General features: G+C 42.8%; 1 protein-coding gene across 1 annotated transcript in view; it reads left to right on the forward strand.

Moving 5' to 3' along the window:
• Positions 1-5900: 5900 nt before the first annotated feature.
• c7h3orf70 (chromosome 7 C3orf70 homolog) overlaps positions 5901-12450 on the forward strand; it is a 34860-nt gene continuing 28310 nt past the window's right edge. Inside the window, exon 1 of the mRNA XM_060827506.1 lies at positions 5901-7420. Coding sequence (XP_060683489.1) covers positions 7219-7420 — 202 coding nt within the window. The 5' untranslated portion in view covers positions 5901-7218. The remainder of the gene's footprint in view (positions 7421-12450) is intronic.

A 12450-nucleotide genomic window follows, 5' to 3' on the forward strand; every position in this document is an offset into this window, starting at 1 on the left:
ACTCATCACTTGGATATGTCCAACTCATGGGTGACTTTGTCAGCTTCAGTGCATCCTTTCATAATTGAAGTATCCCATACTGGATCAGCAATGGACACCCTCAGAATTGGCAGCACACATTGCTCTTATCAGTCCTTGGCACAAATACGCAGCTGCACTACCTCTGACTTTCTACTGAGTATGCTGAATGTGATGAGCTTGGTACAGATGGTACTCGCAGTATCCTGAACCAAGCTTCAGTGTTTGCCTTCACATGGTCTGGGTGGCTGCAATGTTTTCCTAATATAAGTGGTCTATAATCCAAGTATTTGCAAGGTTCCTTTTTAAGGTGTTATTATGTTGTTTGTACTGATCACCTTAATGATATTTCACTGAGACAGTTCCCCACACAAGATATGTTTGGGGATTCTGTAATCATCCATGTGGAAGACATGACCTGTCTATCTAAATTGAACTTTAAGTGATGAAGGGTCTCATTGTTCGGGATTTTTTCCTACCATTGATCTTTCATGATGGAACTCAAATACCTTTGTTAGATGTGTTTCAGAACTTTGATGTGGTGCATCAAGAAGACTCAGAATTCTGTGCCATGCAGCAGGATGGCAAGGACAATGGCCTTGTAAATTTTGATTCTAGTCTTGTTTTGTTCAATACTGCTTCATGGAGTCAGCCAAAGGCAGAACATGCTTTCTGAATGTGTTCACTTATCCCCTTCATCAATAAAGGTATTCCTAAACTGCGAAAAAACAAGCAACTAATTTTTTTTTTGCAATATTGAGATTTGTAGTGTCAGTTTGATTTTGTCTGTGACTTTTTATAGCCTGTGTCTGGTACTGTCTGAGCCATAATTTTGTTCTTGAAGATACCCATTTGGAGATCAATGTTTTGGATATCACTCAAGGATTTGTTTGCCATAGTCTGGATTTCTTCTTTGTTGAGGGCAATCATTTGCATAGAGAAACTATTCAATTATTCTGCACAGTTTGGAGAAATTGGTCAGTTGAACATCTTCTGTGAACAGAACTTAATGCTGATGCTTGCAGACATACCTCTGGTAGCTTTCTTAAGCATTGCAACAAAGAGATAAAAGAGTTTAGGAGTCATGACAAATCTTTGTTTTATGCTGCTTACAGCTCTATGGGCACAAACAAGTCTAATCAAGCCATGATGAAGTATGCAGAAGATTTTGACAAGCTTGGTTCTACTTCTGAGATGCAAACCTAGTGTCATAGGTAGGTTTATGAGCAGCATATATAATTTCTGATATTGCTGTTTATACTTGTAGCTGTCTCTCTCCAAACATTACATCAGTTGTTCAAAGGTGACCCCAAGCATTGATTCCAGAGGGAACATCATCTAATAGATACTTCAAAGGACTCTTGTGGATTGTTCCTGACTATATGAAAATTTGCTCCTCAATTAATGTCACACACATTTTTGGATTCTTCCTGCTTCCAAATGTGGACTATATTATCATTTTCATGGTTCCATGGAACACTTCCCTGACTCCAAAAAATCTTGAAGACAGCAATAAATTTGTTAGCAAGTATTGTATTAATAGAGATCATGGCTGGAATATCATCAGGACAGAAGGGCTGTCTTGATTTTATCAAACACTGTTTGAGTTTATCATCTTTATTGGCTATTCAGTAGAAGGAGAAAGAGATAGATGTCTTTTCTCAAGAAACTGCTCAAGCTGATGCAAAGAATTTGCTGAGATGTCGGAATCTCGGTTGAGGAGCTTGACAAAGTATTTATGTCCATCATTTCATTTTCAGTGATTTGTTCTTTCCATCAGCTGTTAGGATAGCAGCAAAGGTTTTGGTCAGTGAGTGATAACCAGTCTTCGTCACACTGTAAAATGTGAATCATGTCTCTCTGCTCGATGTTGCTCTCCTGGTGCATTTCTTTTATTCTGGAGTTTGCATTTAGCAGAAGTGTTTAGTGATGTGTACAATCTGTGTAGGACAGATAATAGTGAAGTATAGCTTTGGGCGTCAACGGAAATAAATTTTGGAAGAGATTAGAAGCATGGGCTGTTGGCATTATGGGGTGGAAATTAATCACTGTCACACAAAATGGCAACAAAAAATGTAAATTTTGCCTGCTACCCCCAAATAGGTCAGAAAATGTACAATTCCAATTTCACCCATCTGAACAGGAGACAGAGCCTATGGATATGAGAATGAGGCATCAATTTCAATTAGACCACTCCTCCCTGTATATATCCAATCCTGATATAATTTCCAGTCCATATGAAAAGTGCATTGGCAGTAACATTATTGTCTTGCTGTGAGTAGGGGGAAATGTTACTGTATATGCTGCACTCCCAGTGTTAAAACCTGCTTGTTTCATTTCCATAATGAGTGGCTTTATCAAAGCAATGGCTCACAGTGAGTCGCCTGCTCAATTCACATTGCAGTTCCATTTTTTAATGCAGATGAGCCTCCTTCCTGTGTGACATTGTTATTCTAACAGACTGAACTGAGATAATATATATTCCACAGCAACCTTAGAATCCCTTTTTAAAGCTGAAATCAAACAAGATTCAAGTATGCAAGTCAAAACAGCAACTTGTATGTAAACTGTCTGTTTTAATTGTGAATTTTTCTCGCCCCCTTTACTATTTTGTTTTGATGTCTTTGATGAAAGTGAACCCTTATGCAACTCATTTCATTATGTTGCTATTGGATTATAGCTGACAAGGGCCCAATTCAACAAATATGCCTGTTAAACATGTCTGTTGGGAGCAGCACGGTGGCTCAGTGGTGGCTCATAGCACTAGAGTCCCAGGTTCGATTCCAGGCTCGGGCAACTGCCGGTGTGAGTTTGCACATTCTCCCTGCATCTGCATGGGTTTCCTTCGGGTGCTCTGGTTTCCTCCAACGTGATTCCTGAAGAAGGGCTCTTGCCGGAAACGTCGATTCTCCTGCTCCTTGGATGCTGCCTGACCTGCTGCGCTTTTCCAGCAACACATTTTCAGCTCTGATCTCTAGCATCTGCAGTCCTCACTTTCTCCTAGAAGATTTTAACCTACTGCGAATCCTCTTACAAGGATGCCTTCCTTGAAGAAGCTCTCTTCCTCCCTCTACAAGGACTTCAGTGAGTCCCTCTCTCACTGCACCCCCCAGGTCATCTCCTCTGCCCAGAAGCTCTTCAGCCACGTTCTCAAACGGACTCGCTACCACAGCCACATCTCCTTCCTCAGCATCTGCCTACGGTACCGACTGACTCCAGACTATGATTCCTGAAGAAAGGCTCATGCCCGAAACATCGATTCTCCTGCTCCTTGGATGCTGCCTGACCTGCTGCACTTTTCCAGCAACTCATTTTCAGCTCTGATCTCCAGCATCTGCAGTCCTCACTTTCTCCTTTCCTCCCACAGTCCAAAGATGCGCAAGTTGGATGAATTGGCCATGCTAAATTGCCCATAGTGCTAGGTGCATTAGTCAGAGGGAAATGGGTTGGGGTGGGTTACTCTTCGGAGAGTCGGTGTGGACTGGTTGGGCTGAATGGCCTGTTTCCACGCTGTAGGGAACCTAATCTAATCTAAACGAATATGAATTCCAATACAGGTGCATTCCCTATGACTTCACAGACCTTGTAAAAAAGTGGACAGCAGCTTTCTTTCTGGTTATAACTAGGGATTCTAAAATAATGACTAGAATGTTCCTGATCCCCTGGTCACGGTCATGAGTGCGAGGGATGAGGAATGATTGGTTGAATGAGAGAAGCATTTCTCTGCAAATTCTCTGCATCACCTTGAGCAGTTTCCTGAAAAGGATATCTATCTCGTTCTCCTTTTGCTGAAGAGGCAATAAAGATAATCAAATTGAAAAGACAGTGCAAGGCATTGGGATGGCTTCAGGAATTCCAGTAGCTTTTCTTAAGGGAGGTTGGGACCAGAAAAAACAGCTTGGTCCTATAGGTGGCCAATTAAGGACCACTTAAGAGCCATTTCACCCTGACGTGGCATTCTGGTAAGGGCAGAGATCCCAGCTCATGAAGGCTGCCTTGTAGTGACAGGTCAAGATCCTATCAGACCAGAAATTCCCTGCCCCATTGACCAACAGGATGAGGGACAGCCACAAAATCCTGTATTACTCCTGCTGAGGGAATTCTCCTCCACCTCAATTACTCTGCCAGTTTTGGGCCCCTTTATCTGATGACTCCACAGCAGGCATTTGTCAGCATCTCCACGTTGAGGTGCCCTTGTACTCACCTGCCTGCAGTGTCACCCCTGCGGGTAGGGCTACAGCCTTAGGAACATGCTGCCTGTCCTTAATTGGGTCAGGAATGTAGAGGCAACTAGCTAGGCAGCGACATCCTGGAAGGTCTCACCAGTGGTTGAGCTGAAATCATGAGCAGATTCAGGTCCATCACATAGCTCTGCCAATTGGGATCCTGACATCTACCAGAAAATTCAGCCCAACGTCATTAGGTCCTGGTTTAATTTCCTTCTACACCTCCACTAAACATTCAACCAGGAATGCACCAACAACCCTGCAAACTCAGTTGCCATACAATTTGTACATTGCATTTAAATTGTTCATAAAAAGAGGTAGATTACAAATACTGCAGGCGCTGAATATCTGAAATAAACACAGAAGATGCTGGGGAAACTCAGCAGGCCTGGCAGCATCTGTGAAGACAGATACAGTGTTGCTGTGTGCAGTCTGATGTTCAAAACCTTGCACCCAGCATATGTAGCTACAGTTCAGATATCACACTTTGTTATAGGCTCGTGATGAACTTAAAAATATTCAATGCTAGTTCTGACCTGGAACCCCGAAACTCACAACCCTTTGAGTTACTAACTCTGAACTCTGTGGTTTGTAAGTTGTTCATTTACCAGATTTGCCTATTTAATTTGTTGATCTTAAAAGTTAAGTTCAGAACTAGAGCTAAATATTAAAAGTCGTCAACGTCTGGCCATGGGGCTGCTCTCTCACTTGACAGAGACGACCCCCCGGTGAGGTGGTTTAGTGTGAGTGTCACCAGGCCTAAGGCAAGGGGAGAGATCGAGAAGGAGAGTCCTTCATGGTAACTTCAACTGATGCAGGAAGTTTTTTAAAAAAAAAATCTGTTGGCATCACTCTGCATCACAAGCCAATTACAATCAAGGTTTGTTACAACGGTTTGCAATTATTAAATATATTCCTCAGGTTACAGTTTTTAAAGTTCCAGAGTTTCAGTATTTTATCCCTTAATGTGCTTGTGGTATTTTACGAAACATAGGAATCCAAGCTGGTGTGGGCATACACACAAACACGATGGAAGACAGGTAAAGTAGATCTGCCGGCTTGATTAACCTGTCCCCTGTAATCAGACTGCCGCTGAGCATCATGACCCCCAGGGGGTATCATCCAGGCAAGCAGTTACATAATTTCCTGGCAATCGGAAACGTTAAGAACACTGAGGTCAAATCCAGGGATATAAAAGAATTCTGGGAAAGTCCTGAAGCCAGTCCGTAAGGAATTTCTGGAAATAAGAGGACATCCCCACGATCAGCTTCCTCCAGGAACTCGGTTCCCGTTGAAAATCGACTGTAAATCTGCATGAATTTGCAACTTGCAAACGTCCAATGAGACAAGAAACGCCTCCCGAAGATGAAAGAGCAAAACTGCAAACCTGATTTAGTGGATCCGTGCTCAGTGCACGAAGGAAGAAACGCATATTCGGTTTTGTGTTTGTTTCCTATTAAACTATGAACAGCTGAGGAGCTTGAACGGGGGAATAATTTCAACCCTCTCCTCCACATGCCTGTACTGTGAAAGTTGGATTTTAAATGTATCCAGTGTAAGGAAACAGCTGATCACAGGGTCACACATTGGCAGGAAACCAAATACAATCAACTCCGCTCTCTTGCCCTGCACAGATTTCTCAACACAGCCGCACGGGTCACCATCACTGACATTGTCGGGAGAAGTTTAGCTCTGGTTCTCAAGTTCGGAGGGGATTGGGGACGGGTCAGGTGATATTTAGACGCAAGCCAGACCATGGGAGGAAAGTGGTCATGCTGCCAGGGCTGTGAGGCGGATCTGGCGGCTCCAGATGTTGTCAAGATCGAGAATGGAATCTTTGACAGTCATTTTATGTAAGGCGCCCAACGCCTTGTCTCTCCTTTCAAACAAAAAAAATTATTTTAAGTGACTGCCTTTCCACAGCTTGCTGCTGCTTCGTGCCACTTACATCATAGCGAGACAGTCAAGGAGGCTTAAAACAAGTGACTTAAAAATATCTTTTAAAAAAACTGCAGCAGAAGAGCGCGGGATCTGGGCAGGATTCTCCTGCGAAGCGGAAAACTGAATGCAAATCCTCCCCAGTTTGGAAAAAAGCAAAGTGCTGATCCGCCAGCACCGCAAGAAAAAGGGACATCGCGGTTTATTTTTCTCTGAAGGGGACCATAATTTAAGTTTGCATTCTCTATAGCGTTCGGCAAGGAGATCGGTGCGGTTTTTTTTTTAATTTTAAAAAAAATGCTGCAACAAATTATGGTGATGCGGTGAAAAAGTCTTTGCAGTTCAGTTGCTGGGGACGGGAAGGATCGAACCGGAGACTTGGGTGCTTCACATCGCGTTGGCTCAGGGAGTTGCAGCTCGGGACTTCTGCTCTGGGACCGCACTTGGGGTGGAAAAAAAGGGGACTAGAGCCGACCTCAGCGTCATTCATTGGAAAAAGAGAGAGAGAGGAGGGTTCTCAACTCTGTTCTGACGTGGCGTTTTTTTCTCTCTCTCTCTCCATTTCCTTCTCTTCCCCAGTCTGTGATCCTCAAGACCACCCCCTCCCTCTACTGTGGAGAGATTCGATCCTGTGCTCCACAACTGGAGTAACATCTGGAGACGTCTTTCCCCTCCCTCCCCCAACTCTGCCGAAAAGGAAACGATGGGGCGCTTCCCCCGTGGTTACTTGGTGAGGGAGCAGCAGATGCGGAGAGCTCCAGGAGGACCCGCTTCTAGTTAAATCCCTGGGTCAGGATCACTGGGGCCTTGAGAGACCTTCACTCCTTCCTCTGAATCTCCTGCAAAACGGTGATCTGCCACACTCTCCTCCCTCCCACTCCACCCCAGCTCCCCCCTTTATCCATCCCTGTCCAATCCCACCCCCTCAGAACTCTCCAAAGACGACTGAAATATCCAACTTTTCTGCCTGATTGAAGTTTGCTCCTGGGTTGAGTTTTGCCAGCGTGGATTTCTCTTAAGCCCACCCCACCCACCAATGCTCTCAGACGGGGGGACGATGGCTTCTGATGTGAAGAGGACTCTGAAGAGCGACAAGGTGGACGAAGCTCAGGCGATGGCTCGGAACTGCGCGGGAAGGCCAGATTTCCAGCCCTGTGACAGCCTCTCCATCTGTGCCACCCACAGCCATGGCAAATGCTTCAAACGGCACTGGTGCTGTCATTTAGGATGGTGCCACTGTAAGCAACATTCATTACTGCTCGTTAGTCTGTGTCTGTGTGTCTGTCTAAGTGTGTGTGTACGCGTAAAATGCCAGTGAAAATGATGCTGAGCTCCATTTTGATGCTCCGATTGGCTAATTCGGACGAATAACCCAGCAAATACTTGCGGGGAATCTCGGGTTATCGTCACTTAAGGTGTCACTTGCTGGTGAAACCGCGTTGACTGGAGGGGCTCGGTATGAATCGAATTTAAAGTCTAGCCATACAACCGCCCTCTGAGTTGGTGTACGGCCAGACTTTAAATAACAGCTTGCAGAACATATTTTGTGTCGGTTCCTGTGCTTATCTTGTTACAGCTTGGCCTTTCAGGATGCAGCCTACTGTATTTCCATTACAAATGGCCTGTTAACAGGTTCCATGAAGGAGACCGCGCCTCCTCACTTAAACGTGCCATTCTCCATTTAACACTTGGACCTTCGTCCAAGGATGACCACCGGATCTTGTTTTCCCTTTGCAAACTTCCAGCAGCTCAGTATTGCATTGAGATAAGTTACAAATAATGATACGCCTGAGTTTTTAACAGTTGTAGACTCAGCAGCATCAGGGCAGCTGAGAATCAACATTATAATCCCAATGGCTCCTTGGAAAATTGCACCACATCATGTGGTACAGCAGTGAATAGATCCTGAAAGCCCGTAGTTTCTTTCTGGTCGTTGTGGAGTGTCTGTTGTGTGATTTTTCTGGTGACACGTTTGCCCTCAGTAGTGTGAGAAGGAATTGTTAAATTTCTAGTCATGTTTGCTATCTGGTAATCCCATAGCACTTCACTTGGGAGGAATTAAGACAAGAGTAGAATTTGAGCATATGGGTTGAGAATGGGATTCACTCCCCCACCCAGTCTTTGGTTAAAATGCCTCCTGACACACATTATTCACCCTGACATTGGAGAAAGATCATTGGCATAATCCACCAGATGATTATTGTCTGGACAACAATGAATCCTTCGGGAGAGGAAGGTTTCATTCAGAGGATTAAATTCAAAGAGAACATAACCTAATAACTAGAAATTAGGATTTTAATCTTGCTTCTGATGTTAGTTTAGATTGCCATATTAAAACAATGATATGACAATCTCCCAAAGCCAGCTCCCATATTTTATATCAAAATTGATCTTTCGGAAGTCACAGATAAAGTCTGTCAGCATTTGGAAGATAAAAGGCAAGTGATTGTATTAAGAGGCCATCTTTCATCAAGATCAAGCTGCTGTGCACCTGCAGTACTTTCTGTTTTATTTCAGTTTTTTGTGCCTTGTGGTTTCTCTGTATTTTCTTTGCATTTTTGGTTGATGTCAAAAGGATTGTGGAAATTCACCAGGGGTTTCCAGAGCAGCAAAAAGCCAATGAGTGCATAAGTGACTTCATGGAACACATAATGTGAGAAAACCGAAACTATCAACATCAGCCTCTGCTCAGTGTGGGGACCTAATATGGACTGGAAGGAAGGAAAAGAAAGAGGAACTTCTAAATTGAACTGAATTTACACTCTTACAGCTGAATCACACAAACACTTTCTTAATCTGGTACTTTTGACTGGAGTATTTGACAGTCAGTGGTTCCTGTTAAATCCTGAGACCAAAGCACCTTACAGAACCAAACAATGAAAGAATGATTACAGCTCAGAAGGAGACCATTCAGCCTGTCATGTCAGTGCTGTTCTTCTGAAGGACCAGTTAATCCACTGCTGCACCTCAGTTTTCTTCCTTTTCTGATAAAAGTCCAGTTCCCTCCTGAATGCTTCGCTTGACCCAATAAAGAAGAATCCCTGCAAGGGATTCTACCTCCACCACTCTCTCAAATCCTCATTCTGTTCCAGTTTCTCATCTCTCATTGAGTGAGAATGTATTTCCTCACCTCGCCATTACTTCTTTTGCCAACTACCTTATATATGAACCCTCAGATTCCCAATCCTTTCACCCATTGAAATTCTGTCTCTCTGCTTTATCCAGGTCCTTTATGATTTTGAATACCCCTGTACTCCAGTTGAAGCCGAACCAGTGTTTTATGCAAGTTTTAGCATAATTCCTTGCTTTTGTCACTTGATGCCCTTAATAACATAGTTGCTGTGTGCTTTTCAAACTAATTGCTCAACCTTTCTTGCTGTCTTCCATGATGCATGCACCTATAGACTCTTGTCCCTCCTATTCTACCACCCTTAGTATTGTACCCTTTGTTTTGTCTCCGATGTTCTTTCTACCAAAACAACACAACGCAACAAAGAAATTTGAAGCAGAAATGGGCCAATTAGCCCTTTGAGTCTGCTTCACCATTCAAGAAAATCATGGCTGATCTTATCACTTTGCACTCGTCTTTATCGGATTTCATTTGATACTTGCCCATCCAATCTGCCGAACCTATTTTTTACCTTTTGAAATTCAACATTACTTTACTCACAGTTCACAATACATTCAAATTTTGTATTGTTTGTCAAGGTTTAGATCATTAATACATATCAGGTAGAGCAGAATTCCTAAAACTGATCTCGAAAGAACTCCAGTATTAATGTTCTTCCTGTCACAGAACTCCTACACCCTCTTTCCTGTCATTTGGCCAAATCTGTATCCATGTTGCTACTATCCCATGTATTCCATGTGCTGTGACTTTACTCGGAAATCTGTTGTGTGGTGCTCTGTCAAATGTCTCGTGGAAGTCTGTGTACACCACACCGACAGCATTATCCTCACCAACCATCTCTCACCTCATCAAAAAATCTAGGTATTCATAATTCACTTTTAACAATTCCACGCTGATTTTTCTTAACTAACCCATTTTTGTTTAAATGAAAATTAAATTTGCCCGTATTTATCATTAGCAGGAGCATCCTCACCATCAATTTTAACTGACTCAATAAAAACCTTTTCAACACTTACAATTCTCCAGTCTTCTGGAACTGCATTTTAGTCAAAGGAAGACTTGAAAATTATGTTCCCACTAATTTGTGACTACCGCAGGCAAAGTAGTTACAACTTTTTTCAACTTAACTCTGGCCAAATAAATTCTGTCCTTGATCCTCCTGGGACCTTCACCGTGAGCAGGGCAAGGCATGTGATAGCTGGAATTGGGGCATGTTTAAAGCTGAGCCATTGCATTTAAAATGGGGAAAGGGTGCATATACCCAGAGCTACCATTATTCCATAACCAGAGTTTAAAAATGAGAACTTCCTACTTATTTGCTTCCAAGTCTGCATCTTCACATATCCAATGTGTTTTTCTTTTGGGGCTGAGTTTGTGAATTTGATATGAGAGTGAAAAAATAACATTATTGCTCAATCAACCAATATATGTCCAGAACTTTCAGCTACTAAATAGCTGAAAAAGTTGACGTTCCATTTTCTGTTTTATGTTGTGATTTTCATGTGTCATTCATTATATTGAAATTGTAAAATTGGCTCTGCATCTAATTTTTGATGAACTCTGATGAAGTTTAATGTAATTTGAGTCATATTACTATTCAACTATTAATAGACTTTCTGCCTATGACTGAGGTATCACTAAGCCTGAGAGTCTGTAGCGACAGAGTGAATGGCTGACTACCAGGCAGTCAAGAAGAAATAGCTGTGATGTGCAGGATTCTCCTGAGTACATCACAATCTCCAAGCACTACTTTGCTCTAAACATGGCTGGAAGTGGTGGTTCATCTGGAGAGTGTGGTAAAGCCAAGTTCACGACACCATAGCTGGTTCAGTTTTACTAGGGTTTGTTCTGGGGATGAGGTAGTTTTACTAGGGTTTGTTCTGGGGGGATGGGGTACAAAGAAGATTGGAACAGCAATACTGAATGGAGATTTAGTGGCTACAGAAACTGACAGAGATTTCTGTGGCTTGAATCCAGGATAAGGTATTGCTTTCCTGGTGCCAGGGTCACACAGCACTGGGTAGCGGTGTTGACCTAATGATAATATTGCTAGAATGTTAATTCAGAGACCCAGGCAATACTATGGGGCCCTGGGTTTGAATCCCAACATGGCAGATAGTGTAATTTGAATTCAATCAAAAAAAGGTGGAATTAAGTGTATAATAGTGGTTGCTGATTATTGGAAAAACCCATCTGGTCCACAGTGTCCTTTAGGGAAGGAAACTGTAGTTCTTTATGTGACTGTAGACTCACAGCAATGCGGTTGACTCTTAGCTGCCCTCAGGCAATTAGGGATGGGCAATAAATGCTGGCCCAGCCAGCGAAGCCCACATCCAATGAACTAAATAAAAAACTACCACCCAATGTATTTGCACAACCCACTGTTCTGTGGAACGTGGCCCACCACCTCCCAGTCAATGACCTGCCAACTAACCTCATTGACCCACTGTACTTAGCTTTAGGTCTGGATCCATAATGTCTCTGATTTGGATAGTGCTAGCAAAGGCCGCCGTTTGCTGGTGTCACTGCTGAGTAGTAACACTAATAGACTTGCCGATGTTAAAGGCATTTAAATGGGCATTGGACATACATATGGATAATAATGGAATGGTGTAGGTTGGATGAGCATCAGATTAATTTTGCAGGTCGATGCAACATTGAGGGCCACAGGGCCTGTACTGCACTGTAATGTTCTATATTCTATGTTCAATGGAGCTGCAGGTAATCGGTTAGGAGGTAGAAAATACCTAGAGTTAATTAACGGCGCAATGACCGATCAATAGCTGAGTGGCACTTTGCCCAAAATTATTCCCAACTTTATAACTTCAGAGAAGTGGCACAGCCACTAACCCTTCCTAAAATTTCCTCATGTATTAATGCTGTGGTCAAACCAGAATCCCACACATTCTCCACTTCAAAACTGGTCATATCAACAAGCACAGCATTTATTTTAAATATGGGAATAGTCATGAGCACTTTTGATTTAGAAGTTCCAAGGGTAGACTTCTTGCTTTGGGAGTAACTGTTAGTCTGGACCCAAATTGCAACCAAAATTGAGCTAATTGTGAGGAGATACAAATCTTTGCTCAAACTTTTTTCTGTAACACTCTAAATATAAAATCAAATGTGAACTTGTAT

The sequence above is a fragment of the Hemiscyllium ocellatum genome, chromosome 7 (assembly GCF_020745735.1).
Source record: "Hemiscyllium ocellatum isolate sHemOce1 chromosome 7, sHemOce1.pat.X.cur, whole genome shotgun sequence".
Taxonomy (NCBI): domain Eukaryota; kingdom Metazoa; phylum Chordata; class Chondrichthyes; order Orectolobiformes; family Hemiscylliidae; genus Hemiscyllium; species Hemiscyllium ocellatum.